The following is a 16,004-nucleotide window of genomic DNA, read 5'->3' as shown; positions in this document are numbered from 1 at the left end:
TGCAGGATGGTGCTGGGCACAGCCCCAGCCCTGGCATCACCCAGCAGTCCACCCCCCCCCACCACTTCCACAAACCTAGTTCAGTCACTCTGTATAAATCCAGCCTCTGTAAGCCCATTTGTCATCAGCTCTTCCCTAACTTACCTTCAGCCTCTTTGCTACCCACCACCTTCAAACAGTGCCTGCTGACATGACAGGAGTGACAAAGTGGGAGAGGGGAGAGCACTAAATTGCTCCTACTAACTCCTCATTTTCCCCTCCAGAAAATCTGGGTCTGAAAGTGCTCGTGAGCCACCAAACATCTCACCCTATTTACCCCCAAAGCCCTGGAAGGTATGGTGTGGGTCCATCTGGGAAAGTCCACACCAAAATGCTTCCCTCCCCACGCACTTGCTTGCTTCCCCAAAGGCCAAGGGGAGTTTTATGGGGCAGTGATCTCCTTGAGACCTGGGTGGAAGGGGAGGTCCTGAAAAATCCCCAGTGCTTTCTAACAGCCAAGAACAGGTTAAAAATCTGGCCATTAATCTGTACAGTTTTTATCAGCTTCATCGATAAACACTCCCAGGTGTAAACCACATAACAAGCAGGATTTTTACCCCCATAATTGTGGGGGTTTTGCACCTTTCCAACAGATACAGTCAGAAATCATAGAATCCCTGACTGGTTTGGGTTGGAGAAGACCTTAAAGATCATCTAGTCCGACCCCCTTGCATGAGCAGGGACACCTCCCACCAGACCAGGTTACTCCAAACCCCATCCAACCTGGCCGTGAACATTTCCAGGGATGGGGCAGCCACAGCTTCTCTGGGCAGCCTGGGCCAAGGTCTCACCAGCCTCACAGCAAAGAATTTCTTCCTAATATGTCATCTAAACCCCCCCCCCCGCTTCCAGTTTAAAGTCATTCTCCCTCATCCTATCACTCCATGTCCTTGTACAAAATCCCTCCCCAGTTTTCCTGTAGCCCCTTCAGGCACTGGAAGGTGTTCCAAGGTCTCCCTAGAGCCTTCTCTTCTCCAGGCTGAACAATCCCAACTCTCTCAGCTCACATCCACAGCAGAGATGCTCCAGCCCTGAGATCATCCTCATGTTCTCCTCTGCCCAACCCGGGGTGCAAACACAGGGAATGCTTCGCCCAGGATGCCCAGGAGCAGGGACAACAGCTGGGCTGCAGCCACTACTCCCAGGCACCCGCTGACCTGCTAGGCTGGAGCAGATGGAGCAGCTGCAAATCCTCCTGTAAGCCAGGGAACTAATCTAAAGGACAAATCGGTTGGCTTGGGGGGGGGGAAGCTCCATGTTTGGTCTTTTCCTCCCTCTTCCAGCAAACACCAGCAGCACCGAGCATGCCTGGGGTGACCCCAGCATCACCAAGAGTGGATGGAGTAAGCAGAGCTGTGGGGCTTGGGTACTGGTAGAGACCTGGTTTGGGGGCAAGGAGCCATTTCATTAAGGTCACAGCAAGCTAAGCCCTAAGTGCCCTACCCAGGGAGACACAGCAGCTGGTGTCTCCTTGGGGAAAACCACATCTGGCAAGTTTTTAAAACTTCCATATCACTCCTTGGCCACAAAGGACTGAGGCTTCTCTGCATGTGAGAAATCCCTAGTGGGCTTTGGGAGCCTTAGGAAGAGATGGACTGTTTGCAATGGAATTCCTGGTCCTTCCTCATCTTCAAGGAAGGGTGGGGATTAGAGCCATTGGAGAGAGCTAGTTTGGTTACTCAGGATGGGGTTTGAAGACCCAAATATGCTGATGCTCTCTTCAAAACCTGGACATCACAAGAAGGATTGCATGATGTAACCAGCTGATGTCAAAGCACCTGAGCCCCAGCAACAGATTCCACCTGCATCTCTCCAAGATATTACCCATATCCAAGCCCATCCCGTGCCTTTCAGAAGGGTATTTTTTGCAAAAAACATTTAGAGTAGAGATCATTCCAAGGAAACCCTAGGCTCTGCACAGCCCAGTCCTGCTCCTGGGCTGTTCACAAGCAGCCAACACCCCCAGTTCATTCTCCTTCTGCTCCAGAGGCAACAGAAAGCAAGGAGGTCAGCAAATTTTGTGCCATCCTCTGTTCTCCTGAGTTATATTGTTCTTTTTCTTTCCATCCTTTCTTTGTTGTGGCCTCTCTTCCCTTGCTTAAGGGCTGGCAAAACTACTCCTGCGTGCTTGCAAGGGAGAAACGTCTCACCAGATATTGTCAGCTCTACCCGCAAAACTCCAGAGTGTTTTCCAGCCGTGGCAGGGAGAGCTGTTGGTGACAGCCACGTTAGCTCTCAGAAACACTTGAAAGGAGAAGGTTGCAACCCAAGGCAAGGACAGAGACTGTACAGGGGAGCTGGACCCTGGCACAGAGCCTGCACGCAAGGAAATGTCCCAGGAGAGAAAGAGCGTGAGGTGCCTGGGGACCATGGCCACCCAAGCCATGCAGTAAAAGCAGGCAGTTTCAGGTCCCTCACTTATCCAGCCCCTGCCATACGCTGGTGTCCCAAATCCCCTGGAAGGTTAACACATTTTTCAGGAAACTGAGTCACAAAGGTGTCTAGACCAACAAGGTGCCTGAAGAGGTGCCCCTAAATGGATCTCTCAGCAGACACTAAAACCCTACATAGCTGCTTTTCTGCACCTTGCCAAGCACTCACTGTATCCCCCATCACATCCTGGTGTGTCCTGTGAGATCCCTGATCCTGCACCAGCTCAGAAAACCCATCCGGGGCACCCCTGAGGCATCCTCCTCCCCCGACACAAAACATCCAACTGGGAAAATCTCTCCCAAAGCTATGAGAGGTCAGAGATTGAGGGATTTTGCCTGCTGCCTTTGGGCTTTGCAGCTTCCCAAGCTTCCTGAGGTGCATTTCATGGAGTGGCCACAGACAAGCACAGCAGGAAGGCTCACTCACAACCCATGGAGCTGTACCCCTGCATGGAAGGACTTCATTTCACACACACCCCATGGTCTCTCTACAGCTCCCCAAGACATTGCCTCCATGTTACCAATCAAATAAGTGCCTTTAAACAGCAAATTATTTCCACATCTGAAGGAAGGTCAGAGACATAGAGCCACCTGTGAGCCTATCTGGAGGTCTCTGGTCCAGCTCCTGCCCTGAGCAGGGTCACTCCAGAACCACATTAAGCTTCCTGGCATAAAATAATTTCATCCTGACACCTCAAAACTTTTCTCAAACCCTTTGATTTGTCCCAGACTTGCAGTAGGACTGTTCTGCCTCCTTACCCCTGGAGCCAGTCCCTTGCGCAGTCCAACTTGGAGGCACATCTGGCAGGACTGGGAAGGTGCCAGTGGAGCTTCCCAGGTAGCTCTGGCCCTGGGGACAAAAGGGACAGGAGTCAGGCTGAGCCAGGGTGAAAGCATCCTCCAAATAACAGCACCCCAATGCAATGCAAGGCATCCACCAGCAAATCCCCCCAAAATCCTCACAAGGACAAAGATATTGTAACCAGAGAGATGCTAAACAGAGAAGCTGGGGGGGGCGAAGAGGCCACATTCAGAAAGGGGAAGGTTTAAAGATGTCAATGCAGGGACCCCTGATAGCACCCTCAGACCTGTGTCTGGAGGTGGTTCAGAGTTGTGAGGAATCCCGTGTCCTTGCAATCCATTACAAACACACTGGAAGGAGTTCCAAGCCATGTCGGGATGAGAAACCCCTCCATGAGCAGCAGCTCCACCACTAAGGTTGGAAATGAGCAGAGCATTCCCTGCCCCTGCTGGCAGCAGCACGTTGCTCACGTTGCCAGCCACACTGCTCAAGTTACCATCCTTTAGTGGCTTTTGAAGAAAAGACCCTGCTCCCCTCCCACCCTGAGCCCAGCGCAGGCACAGAGCAGGTCCCCATCCCAGGGACACGCAGCACCCATGCTGGAGATGTTGACATCCCAATTCCCTAAGGAGGAGTGGGTCTGAGTAGTGCCGGGAAGCAGCTTTTCCCAGCAGACTGGGGACCTCTAGGGCATTTGGACTTTCAGGAAACCATCACCTTGCCGGGAAGGTCTCGACAAGAGGTTTTGCTCCTTGGAAGCAGGGATGCATGACTCATCCTCCAGCCCATGCCCTTGAAAATGAGCCAGAAAAGCTTTTACCCAAAGCAGCCAGCAATAGGATACCAGATGGGGAGCTCCGGGATTAACCCCTTCCTGGGAGAGGCCAGCTGGTTGCCTCCACACACAGAGCCTCTTTCTCCTCCTCCAGCTGATGCTGGGTGTCCCCACCACATGCACTCACCAGGCTGGCAGACACAACGCTAAGACTCCCCTGATGAGGCTGTAGGGGTGGGGACACACACACCATGAGACACAGGACCAAAGGAGGCTGGAAATGCCTCCTCCCCCTGAAGGGGAATGGCACTGCTCTTCTGCATGAGTCATCACAAAGCCTGCCCAAAAAGGCAGAGTTTGGGGTTCAGCAAAGGGAAACAGCAACCAAAAAAATTCAGGTGGAAAAGTCAAAGTGCTTTGTTTTTGCCATTTTCAGAGGAAAGCATTCAATTTTTGCACTCCTGACTGCCTACTTTGCTGAGGAAGTCACCAAATATTCATAGCTCCTGTAACGGGCTCCTCACTAATTGGAGTGCTGGCTCTGGGAGGGCTTTGCCCAAAATGGGGGGAACCTGCCTGCTGGAAAATCCCAACTTTCCTCCTCAACAGAGCCCCTGGAGGCCACTTCAAGGAAGAACTTTCTATGTTAAAAAGGAGTTTTCTTTCTGGCTTCCCCGCAGACAACCAGAGAGTACCAGTTTGCCTGCCATCCTGATGAAAAGTGGACTTAGTTCTGTGGCATGGAAAGATGAGGGCCTCAACCCACCACCATGGCTGCAGGCACAGGTATTGCTCAATCAGGACAGGGAAGATGAAGAATGCTCCCATTCCTGCCCCTCAGGAATCACTACCCCAGGGTCAGGAGTGGAAGGTCCACCCTAGGGGCACCTCTGTCCCACAGCCTGACATGCACCCCTGCAGAGAAGAACAGAATGCAGGTGTTGTGAGGGATGCCAGGACACACTTAGTGCTGTTAATTCTCCTCCCCAGTTAGCAGGGTGAAGCAACAGAGATTTTGGCAGTGCCATTGCCAAGAGAAGGCAGAGGAGCCAGGGGTTACATTTATACACTTATACACATATACACATATACACATATACACATATACACATATACACATATACACATATACATTTATACAGGGACGTGGAGCTCAGGCAGCACCAGGGGCCAAGCACCACTCAACCCAATGGTGTCTGGCAGCACCTGCGTGGGCCTGCCTTGAGTGTCACAGGAGAGCTACACCTTCCCAGACACCATTTAAAGCAAGCTCAGACAAGGGGTTCCCCCTCACATCCTCCCAGAGGACTATGGAAATGCTCCTAGAAAGAACAGAACAGGTCACAGAGATTTTGGGCATCTTCTCCTCCTCCTATAGAGCTCCCCAGCCAGCTTGCTAACAGATTGAGCCGGTCTGCACTAGGTGCTGCTATCTATTTCCTCCATCCTCAGGCACTCTTGTACACCTCCAACCCCCCTCCCCAGCCCCCCCAGCCTCCTATTTCCCACCAGGACCAGGACTCCCTTGCTACCGCATCACAGATGCTCTCTGCTAACACAAGGATTGAAAGTGTGCACAGTCAACGTTCATGTGGCCACAGCATCCAGCTTCACCCCTCACCTCCAACAGTCTGGGATCCCTTGGAGGGCCTCACAGTCCCCCAGATGCTCCCTCTGCCCTGGGCTAGCAATTCGCCACAGCACAGGGCTCTGCGCCATTCCTGAAGAGCCCTGCAGCATCTGCACCGGGGTGGGGACACTGCAGAGCAGTGGCCACTGGTGGATGCTGCACAGGCTTGCTGGAAGAGTGGCATGGACCCCATCCCTGTCCCCAGGACGTAATAGCAAGGCCTCACCCAGACCCTAGAAGGACTCGCTGGGCAATAAAAGCTGCCTACTGACCCAAGAGCAATACCCAAATAAACCCACCCCTCTCAAACTAGCTTCATGCAATGGGAGGTGATGCCTCCAGCAGGAAAGGGGGAGCAAGCCTGGTGCAGGGCACCCTGTGCTTCCTCAGGGCAGCTGCTAATGAACCAGCCCAGTTTTGGAAGAAGAACAGAAAGGTCCCAGTTGAGGGAAAGGGCTCCCAGGAGATGATCCAGCTGCAGTGGAAGCTTGGAGGTATGTGCTCCAGAAACAAGGCCTGGGCACCCTCCCTCCCCTGGCACTGATGCTGGGGCTTCGTCTACCTCTGCTGGATGCACTGATGACCAGTAGGTGCTTGGTGACTGACACACCTGGAGCCAGGGCTCAGAAATGACCACCAGACCAACACCAGCAGGACCATGCTCAGACCTGAGAGCCAGCACCCAGGGCTCACCCGCACAGCATCACTGCAGTGTCACCTGTCCCCACACACACCTCTCCCTGCAGTGGCAAGTGGGGGACTTGACAAGCCACCTCCCTTGGGGACCTCAACCTGTGGGTCAGGGCCACAAGGACTAGGGGCTCGGTTGGGCAGAGGCCAGCCCTTGCCGAGCCAAGCAGCACCCTGGGCTGGGACTCGGACAGAAAACTCACAGCAGCCTGGTAGAGACGCACAGCCGAGGAGGTGGTATGGCACGTCGGGGAGCCCCTCGGGATGGAGACACGGGGGACCCGTCGCTCTACGGAGCCACCCTGGGTTTCAAGGATGGGTTCCCGGAGTCATGCCGGACCGGGAGCTACCTCCTGGTCGCAGGAGCTGTGTCCCCTTCCCCGCCACCACCTCCATCACCTCCCACCCGGGTCCCTGCTCCCTCCATCCCAGGGTTGGACCCGTCTGGTCCAGGGCAGTCCCCCTCCCCCCGGCACCGGGAGCTCCGTCCCGGGCCCCCCGCCCTCAAAACAACGCCCCAGGGAAGACAAACCCCTACCTGCCCCCGACGGACGGAGGGACGGGCTCTGCGAAGCTGGGAGGGACCGGGCAGGGCAGGCAGGAGGAGGGGAGGAGGGAAGGAGGAAGGGCGGGGAGCGGCGGAGTTTGGGGCCGGGAGGGCGCGGCGGGGCTCACTCCGAAGGAGGTGGCAGCCTGAGCAGCGTGTTGCTCCCAGCCCGGCCCCCCCGGCTCTGCCTCCACCCCCCGGCGCTGCCCGGCCCCGCCTGTCTGCCCCACCTTGTGCCCTGCCCCGGTTCCTGCCCCATTATTTCCCTTGCCTGTCCCTAAGCCTGCCCCTGCCCCTTTCCTACCCCGGGCATTGCCCCTGCTGGCTCCCAGCTACTGCCCCAGCCCAGAACCCTGCCAGGCACCCTGCGCCTCTCCCTTTCGCAGTCCCTGACCTTCCTCTGTCCCTGTACTGCTGTGCCCCAGCCACTTCCCCATATCCCAGCCCTGGACGGTGTCCTGGCCCAGTCCCTGCCGCTGATGAAGCCCATTCGTGTGTACCAGACCCTGCTCAAGCCCTTGCCCATTCCTAGGGCCAGCACCAGACATTAACACTGCCCCAGTTCCTGACCTTGCCCCAGCCCCTGCTCAGCCAGTGGCTGCACCTGGTAGCAGCATGAGTTTGCTAAGGGTGTGGGTGGGTGTATGAGGGTCTCAGGTGACATTGCTTAGGGTCATTAACGTCCCACCAGGCTGCTAACATTGCCCAAGTGCACAGCATCAGCCCAGACCCATGCCCTGGGGTGCTTCTGCATCCAGGTCCCGTTGCATGTAAGGAAGTGACTCAACCCTTCCACCGTCCTGGCAATCAGAGGATGGAGAGACAGGTCCGACTACGGGCTGTGCCCCTGCCTGTACTTGGTGGGCATGGGGAGCCTGCAGACATGCCTGCTGTGGTCGTGCCATCCTCCTCAGGATAGGGGGGGGACACAAGCTGGCTCCTTCTGAAGTGCCAAGGCTGTCCTGGTGTCCTAGTTTCTTCTACAGAGAGAAAACTGCTTCAGGGAGCAAACGTAGCATCATTGAAGAAAGGACCTGGGATGTCCCCCACCTAAATAATACACCTTGGCTCAGTTTGGCTGAGAAAAGGAGAAAAAGCCAAGTGGAATAAATGCTGGTCTAGCCCTCAAGGCAGTTGTTTGGCAGCAAGCACCTTCACATGGGTGTTGGGGGCTCACTGGTATGGGAGGCCCATGAGTGGGAAGACCACAAGCTGGGGTGCAGCTGCTGGACCTGGGCCAGGGTGTTTGTGTGATGATCCCTGGACATCTGGGATCCCACTGCTGCACTTGCAGGCAGGAATATATAAATATTTCAGAGGAGTAGCCGAGCCCTGTCAGGTCGTGTTTGCTTCTGGCTGGGTAAGTTCTGGGAGAGAGGGAAGTAAGCAGGGGGGGAGAGATGCTCTCAGAAGATGCGTCATCTCCCCAGAGAGGGGGTCATCATACTCGAGGGGCTCCACCTCTGTTTAGGCTGCATCTAAGGATGCTCTTACCTCCGGGAGTGGTGCAGCCCTCCCTTGTCATGATATTTGGGTCTCTCCCACACAAGCATATCCTGGGGGGCTGCTTCAGGGCTGTGCCGGGGAAATAGGGGCTTCAGCAATTTTGCTCCAAGACGGGGTGGGGGATGTGGGAATTAGCACTTCCAGGACCCTTTGGGATACAGACCTTCCTTCCTCTCTGGTAAAATAATGGGGTCAGAAACAAACCCAGGCAGCTCCGGGCAGCGGGGATGGGGCATAAGTGGCGTTAGATCACCGGGGGACAGGGGCGTGGTGCACAGGGTATCCCCAGGGGTGCTGCCGAGCCAGTACAGCGGGAAGTGGGCCCAGCAGCCCAGAGGTGACAGTAGATGGGCAGGGAGCTCAACCCAGCTGGGAGGAGCCGGAGAAGAGAGGGATGTCCCTTCCCTCCCTCCCGCCGCGTGGGCTGGGTGTGCAGGACACAGAAGCGGTATTTGCGGGGCGGGTGGGTGGGGACTGTTCCCCGTCTCAAACACACACAAGCCTAGGCTGCCGGCGGTGGCCGAGCTCCTCCTTTTCCTCTGCCGCCTCCTCCTCCCCTTCCTCCTGCTCGCTGCACTGTGGGGCTTGTAGTTCCTCCGCCTCCCCGCACGTGGGTCACGACTACATTTCCCGAGGGTCCCCGCATCCTCCTGCTCCTCCTCCAGCGTTTGGTGCGGATCCGGCTCCGGCAGCTGCGGGGTCGTGGGGAGTCCCGGGCCCCCCAGCTGCGCCCAGGTGGGCACGGCCCCCCGGCCCCATGCCCACCGCCGCCCCCCAGGTACGGCCCGGGCTGCGGGGTTGCTGGGGTGCCTTCGGTTCTGGGGTGCCTGGGGTCTCTGGAATGCCTGGGGTGGGGAGCGTCCGCGTACCTCGGAGCGAGCTTCTGCCGTGAAGCAACCCCCGCATCATCATCTTCCTCTACCACGTGCACCCCAGACCACCCCCCAGCACCTGAAGGAGTGCTGGGTGTGGGGGGAGGCAGAGAAGTCTCCGCACGGTTTGCGAGGGTGTGTTTTGGGGGGGGTCCCCCTGTTTTGGGGAAGGTGCCCTGGGGGCTCCCCTTCCTGCGCACCCCTATTCCCTGCCTGCTCGGTGGCTCCCCACAAAACGCCTCGTGCTTTGGTGGTGTCACTGCTGTGTCAGTGACACATGGTTTGGGGGAGAGCATCCCCCCCAATGTCCCCGGGTCTGTCCCCTCCACACTGTGGTGTCTGTGGCCCCGTGGGCGGCTTGGCCCTCCACATCACCCGTGGTGGCCGTAGATTGACAACGGTGTCGAGTGACCTCAAACCCTCGTCAAGGTCACACTGTGGTAACCTGGGGTTCACACGGTGATAACCGCCTGCGCTTTGCTCCTTCCTGGCCTGCACCAGACTGGGAGCATCCTATGGGGACACACGTGCCAGGAGTTAGGAACTGGTGCCCCCCCGGACGGTGGGAATGACCCCATCTCTCAGGTCTATGGCAGATGGTTTCCTGTGGGCCAGAGATGAGCAGTTTCAGCTATCCCAGATGGGACATGAAAGAAAACGGGGAGCATCTGCTTCCCAAGTGGGTTTGGAGCAGAAGGTGGAAAACAGCCCATGGGGCTCCCAGGACACATGTTAGGGGCTGCTGGAGGTGACAGTCACTCACATCTATCTACAGACTGGCTGGGGGACAAGCGGGCAATGGGGCATAGTCCAGGCAGCTGGGGCTGGCAGAGGCCCCGTGCAGGTACACGCGGCGTGATGCTGGGGCGGGCATTCAGGGGGGGGTGGGGGGGCTTACCCTCTGCTCCTTGCCCCTTGCCCATCCCCGCAGTGGGGGGGCTGCAGTGCTCCATCCACTGCCCAGGCTGGTGCTGGCCCTGGCGAGGACACACGTATTTTGGCGATACTTTGGTGCCAAAATTCCATGGGGATGCCACTGGACTGGTGAGTCCTCAGTGGGATGAATGGGCACCCTCCTTTCCATTGCTCTTCAGGGGTGAGCCCCCCAGTCTTGCCACATGGGATGGCAGCAGGGGGAGGGAGTGGCACAGACTGGGACTGTGGACTTACTTTTTTAATGACCGTGATTAGTTGTTCTGCAATTAGCTGGATAATCAGGTTTCTAGACCTTGTTCCCAGGGCATGGATTGGCTTAGGTAGATTTTTATGACTGAAAAAGCACTGTTGGTGACTTGTTGTGGGAGTGGAAGACTCCTGGACCAGGCCTTCTCTCTTCCGTGCCTTCATCCTGTGACCAGTAATCGGACCTCCCTGGTGCTGCCAGCTTTCCTGCAGCCAGATCTGAGGATTTGAGCATTTAATCCCCCTCCAGCCCATAAACCTGGTGGTATTTTGCATTCTCCCTAAGCCAGGCGATCCTGCCCATGCATCACGTTCCACCAGGGCAGAGCCGAGGGGCAGTTGCTTGCCCGGAGCTGGACTAAAGTCCTGCCAGCTGCCCAGCTAATGTATAACACAGCTGGCCCCCCCGTGCCTGGTGTGCACATTAACTCTCCTTGGCTGCCATCTCCCTCCCCAGCAGAGTGGAGGGCCTGCATCCCTCTGTCATGGGTCTGTGGGGGAAAGGCTCGGCAGGGAGAAAAGCTTCGTTTCAGGGAGGGGGTTGAAACCCCACTGACTCTTCAAAGGGGGGAAAATGAAGGATACCGTGCTGCAGAGCCAGGCGCTTCATTTATCCAGTTTTTTTTACACGGAGTTTGTAAATGCTGCCCCAAAAGGCCCTCCCCACCCCCCAACGCTTTTGCACAGCGAGACGCACGGCTGCTTTTCTTCTTGTGAGAACATCTCCTGGGGAGAAGGTAGTGGTATTTATTTGCCTTGCGATTATGGAGGAATTTGAGCCCGTGCCAAATACTGCTTTTTCCCCAGAAACTGCAGCGACGTGGCTTTCGATGCATCATAGAGTGGCTGTGGCCAGCGAGGGGCTGCCTGGCTCAGCAAAGCCTGTCTAGGAGATGGTCCCCAGGATAACGGCACCGTCCTGCTGCAGAGCCGGCGGAGCCATGCCCAAGGATGAGAATGTCAAAAAAGCAACATCAGAGGCAGCACCAGACCAACGCTGGAAACTACAGGTCTTTTACCTCTGCTTCTACGGCTTCATGACACAGATCCGGCCAGGGGAAAGCTTCATCACCCCCTATCTCCTGGGGCCTGAGAAGAACTTCACGCAGGCAGAGGTGAGCCACAGGCAGCCTGTGTTCCCCTGCCAGTGTCCCTTTTTGGCCATGGTCACCACTCTGGGTCTGGCTGGACCCTCTTCACCATCCTGGGGTATGGAGGCATGTGGCCATATGTGGCTATTTTGGGTTGGGGGCAGAAGGTGGCGTGTGTCCATCCAACAGCATGTTCCTGCCCTGAGGGGCTGTGAGGTTGCTCTGTCCCCTCTGTCCCATGCTCAGCTTTCCCTAGTGTAAGAGCTCATACGTGGGCTGGAAATTTGTTGGAGGGGAGGGGGGGGGGGCGTGATGGCTGACCCCTGTCCCCCTGGTGGGATGGTAGGGGGATGCTGGGTTGGGAGGAGCTCTATCCCATCCCACTGGAGAGACCGTCTCACGCTGGTCCAATGCAGAGTGGGGGGGTATAGGGCTGGGCACTGCCAGGCTGCTGGCAGCAATGGGTTAGATGAGGAGGGGCCACATGCTGTCCCGCAACCAAGGGGATGCTGGCTCCAGTCCCGGCTGGCTGCCATGTCCGTGGGAACACTGTGTTCCCAGCACAGGAGGGAGCCGAGGCTCAGCCAGGCCCCCAACTGAGTGCATCGCGGGTCACATTCCTCCACCAAGAGGTGCTGCCACAGGGGTCAGCAGCTGGTGTCCACCAAACCACACTCCTCCAAGCTGGGAGCATCCGTCAGGGACACATCCAGTTCTCAGCCTCTCCTTGTATGCATGGCAGGTGACCAACGTGATCACACCAGTGCTGACGTACTCCTACATGGCTGTGCTGGTGCCCATCTTCCTTCTGACGGACTACCTGTGCTACAAACCAGTGCTGGTGCTGCAGAGCCTGAGCCATATCTCCATCTGGTTGCTGCTGGTGTTTGGCACCTCCATCCTGGCCATGCAGCTGATGGAGTTCTTCTACGGTGTCACCATGGCTGCCCGCATTGCCTACTCCTCCTACATCTTCTCCCTCGTTGCCCCATCCCGCTACCAGCGCATGGCCAGCTACTCCCGCTCTGCCGTCCTCCTGGGAGTCTTCACCAGCTCAGTTCTGGGCCAGCTCTGTGTCACCTTGGGCAGTGTCTCCTTCCTCACCCTCAATTACGTCTCGCTGGGCTTTGTCACCTTTGGCCTCCTCCTCACCCTCTTCCTCGAGCGGCCTCGGCGCAGCCTCTTCTTTAACCGGTCTGAGGGAGCTGGCAGTGAGGCTGTGCCCACCGAGCTGGACAAGATGGCTGGGGGGGACAGTGGTAGGGGGCCACGGGACTGGCAGGACGCGGTGCTGTGCCGTATGCTGCGGGAGGTGGGAGCGTTGGCCCAGCAACCCCAGCTCCGGCTCTGGTCCTTGTGGTGGGTCTTCAACTCAGCTGGTTACTACCTGATGCTCTACTACGTGCAGATCCTCTGGAACGAGATCTACCCCACCACAGACAACCGCCAGGTGTTCAACGGAGGGGTGGATGCTGCCTCCACGCTGCTGGGTATGCTCACCTGGGCTGGGGACACCAGGAATTGGGGGGGGATGCCCCCATCCCACTGCGTCCTTTGGGAATGGTGGTCCTTTCGGCATTTTGGGGGATGCAGGGGTGGTTTGGCAGTGCTGATGAGGTAGGTGAGCATCACCAGATGAGTGGAGCATCACTAAGCTGAGGGTCACCAGGTGGTCCCATGCTGGTGAGGTGCTCACAGCATCAATCATTCCCTCCCCAGGGGCTGGCGCCTCCTTTGCCGCCGGCTACGTGAAGATTCGCTGGACCCTGTGGTCAGAGCTGGTGATTGGGATGGTGACGGCTTTCCAGGCAGGGCTGCTTCTGCTTATGAACACCACAAGCAACATCTGGCTGTGCTATGCTGCCTACGTCTTCTTCCGTGGTTCCTACCAGTTCCTGGTGCCTGTCGCCATGTGCGTGGTAGTCCTGGGGACCCACTCCAACCCTGGCAGCCGGGCTAGCACTGGGTGCTCACTGGTCTCCCCCTTTTTACCAGTTTCCAGATTGCTACCTCCCTCTCCAAAGAGCTCTGTGCTCTGATCTTCGGGGTCAACACCTTCTTCGCCACTGTGCTGAAGACCATCATCACCATCATTGTGGCTGACAAGAGGGGCTTGGGTTTGTCCATACATCCTCAGGTACGGATGGGGAGCACCTAGGATGGATGTGGTCCCCTAATGGTGTAGGGTGAAGCGGGGGGAGGGGATGCATGCATCACTCTCTTCCTACCTCTTGCAGTTTTACGTCTATTTTGGCTACTTCACGCTGCTGGCAGTGGTCTACCTGCTGGCAGCTGTTGGCGTGGGCATTCGGCACAGCCGGATCCGCAAGCAGCCAGCAGAGCTGGCCCTGGCTAAGGAGCCGTGCCAGCTCCCTGCCGAGGGGCCAGTGCAGGAAAAGAGCCCAGAGGCAGGCGCCGTGCGAGCCTGAGTGCCACCACCGTCACCACCCTGACTGAGTCTCGGCTCCGTAAGTGTCACCATCACCCATTGATCTCCCATCTCACCAGCAATCCTCAGCACCAGCCTGTTGAGGACACACCCCTTGGGACCCGCTTTGTGCTCCATGGGGTCAGGGGCCGTGCCCCCTCCCCTTCCCCAGCAGAGCAGGGGCAGGATGCCCACGGCTGCCACCGCTGGGTACCACGCAGGGACAAAGATGGGGTCCAGGTGCTCTCCCAGCCACTGACTCCATCATCACTGCACGAAACCAGGCTACAAGAGGATAACGTTTCTTTATTCAGTGCCTTTAGAAAAAAAATGGTTTATAGGACACAACCGACAAAAAAAAAAAAAATACAAAGATCCACAGGCTTTAAATTGCATTAATTACACAAAATACAGTAGACTGTAAGAAATAAGAGACCGTGTGACTCGCACAGCTTTTATGGTAATAATTTCCATACAATAATAAAAAGCTAGTTACAAATTTTTCTTTTTTTCTGTTTTGTTGGGTTGTTTTGTTGTTTGTATTTTTTTTTTTAGCACCTTGGATTTGCCCACACCAATTCCAACCAGCTTTGCTGTGCCTCGGCCATTAGAGCACAGCAAAGGTGGCACAGGGAGGGGACACATGATGGTGGTGCCTGCCCTTGGTACCACGCATGCTCAACATGCACACGCTTGTAAACATGTGCCAAGGGCACCCCATTGCCCTGGTCTCCACGCTGACCAGGGTGGGAGGCACAGAAGAGGGCACAAAGGTGTGCAGAAGGGATGGGGGGGAACACCACACCTCCCCCTCCTCCGAGGCTTTTGAGCTGCTGCCTGGGGGAGGATTTGGAGGCGGTGATTATGATGAATGAGTGGTTGGGATAGATCTTACCTGGGGAGAATGGAGGTGCCATCCCCAGCACTGCCATGGGACGGTCTCTTGCTCGGGTGGGAAGCTGGGGTTTCAGCTGGAGAAGCCCCTGTGGCCCCAGCAACAGGGATTTGGGTCCAGTCCCTGACCTCCTGATGAGGACAGTGCAGGGCTGGAGGAAGGCAGAGCATGCCCCACCCTCCAGAGGCTTTCTGGAAGAGGGCACACCAGTGCTGAAATCACCCTGCTGAGCATCCTCCTGCCCACCCAACCCAGAAAACAGCATCCGAGCAGTCAAGTGGTTAAATATTAGGGGTTAGAAGAGGAGTGGAGGAGGAGGAGGAAGGAGGAAGGCAGCCAGCCCCACCTCCCCGACCACCCTGCCCCAGGTGGGATGCCAGCCCCTGACACCCCAGTGCAGGGACCACCAGGGCAATTGATACACTCTTTGGCTTCAGGTCTTCGGGCAGAGAAACAACCCTGCAGGGAGAGGGCAGGTGATGGAGATGCTGAGGACCACGGAGGTGCCAGGGTGCAGGCTGGCCTGACCTCCCTGGGGAGGCATGGGGGGCTACACCCAGGGGATGGGGATGAAGAGGGGAGTGGTGTGGGGTGTCACTTTTTGGCGGCAGTCATGAAGCTGTTCTCAATGCAGAGGACGATGAAGGCGTGCTGGCAGCTGCTGGCCACCTGCTCCAGCAGCTTGCCAGAGCCCAGCGAGGAAGACTGGCCCATGGCAGCCCGCTCCTCTGTCCTCCATGTCTCGCAGTAGCTCTCAGGCAAGCGCCGGCCCTTGGCATCTGAGCCGTGCCAGATGCTCTTCTGTGGCCTTCAAAGGAGGAAGGTGGGAGGGGGGGGCTGCCACTGCCCACCCCCCCCATCGCCACAATCTGGACCCCATCTCCCTTTGATCCCCACCACTCACCAGTTCGCATCCCGCAGGACATCCCGGCCGTCGAAGGAGAGGAGGCGGGCGCCAGCTCGCAGCGGGGCCCCACTGCCCGTGAAAAGGGCTTCCCAGTTATTGAAGAGCACTTCATCCTGGTGGTGGGGTGGGAAAACAGGGGGGGGAGAGTTAAAAAAAAATGGGGAATGGGGGCACTCAGCCCTGCCTGCACCCCCACAGCATCAGAAAT

The 16,004-nt window shown here is 57.1% G+C and overlaps 3 protein-coding genes across 19 annotated transcripts in view; 1 reads left to right on the top strand and 2 right to left on the bottom strand.

Moving 5' to 3' along the window:
* Positions 1-7,055, bottom strand: part of PCBP3 (poly(rC) binding protein 3) — a 60,189-nt gene extending 53,134 nt beyond the window's left edge. For 8 of the 10 annotated variants that reach the window (XM_071746974.1, XM_071746979.1, XM_071746980.1 and 5 more), the window contains exons 1-2: positions 6,907-7,054; positions 3,231-3,321 (exon numbers count right to left, since the gene is read on the bottom strand). The gene's annotated coding sequence lies outside the window, so the exon portion shown is untranslated. Of the gene's footprint in view, positions 1-3,230; positions 3,322-6,906 lie in introns of all 10 variants that reach the window. The other 2 variants (XM_071746989.1, XM_071746990.1) reach the window with 1 other exon arrangement.
* A 1,946-nt stretch (positions 7,056-9,001) lies between these two features.
* SLC19A1 (solute carrier family 19 member 1) lies at positions 9,002-14,493 on the top strand. 5 transcript variants are annotated; one of them, XM_071746961.1, is made up of 6 exons: positions 9,002-9,199; positions 11,283-11,590; positions 12,309-13,056; positions 13,286-13,478; positions 13,562-13,703; positions 13,804-14,493. In XM_071746961.1, the coding sequence occupies exons 2-6, from the start codon at positions 11,369-11,371 to the stop codon at positions 13,993-13,995; spliced, it is 1,497 nt and encodes a 498-aa protein (XP_071603062.1). In that variant the 5' UTR covers positions 9,002-9,199; positions 11,283-11,368; the 3' UTR covers positions 13,996-14,493. The 5 variants fall into 5 exon arrangements, with proteins under 5 accessions (XP_071603062.1, XP_071603067.1, XP_071603066.1 ...); XM_071746966.1 differs by having other exon boundaries at positions 9,042-9,199; positions 12,309-13,183; XM_071746965.1 differs by lacking the exon at positions 9,002-9,199 and adding an exon at positions 10,074-10,137.
* The window catches only part of COL18A1 (collagen type XVIII alpha 1 chain), a 42,953-nt gene continuing 41,229 nt past the window's right edge, over positions 14,281-16,004 (bottom strand). For all 4 annotated transcript variants that reach the window (XM_071746960.1, XM_071746957.1, XM_071746959.1 and 1 more), the window contains 2 exons: positions 15,794-15,909; positions 14,281-15,697 (listed from right to left, as the gene is read on the bottom strand). In XM_071746960.1, coding sequence (XP_071603061.1) covers positions 15,484-15,697; positions 15,794-15,909 — 330 coding nt within the window. In that variant the 3' untranslated portion in view covers positions 14,281-15,483. The remainder of the gene's footprint in view (positions 15,698-15,793; positions 15,910-16,004) is intronic.

Source organism: Heliangelus exortis, chromosome 6 (genome assembly GCF_036169615.1).
Source record: "Heliangelus exortis chromosome 6, bHelExo1.hap1, whole genome shotgun sequence".
Taxonomy (NCBI): Eukaryota; Metazoa; Chordata; class Aves; order Apodiformes; family Trochilidae; genus Heliangelus; species Heliangelus exortis.
Note: the sequence above shows the minus strand (reverse complement) of the source record. Positions and strands in the feature narration are given on the sequence as shown.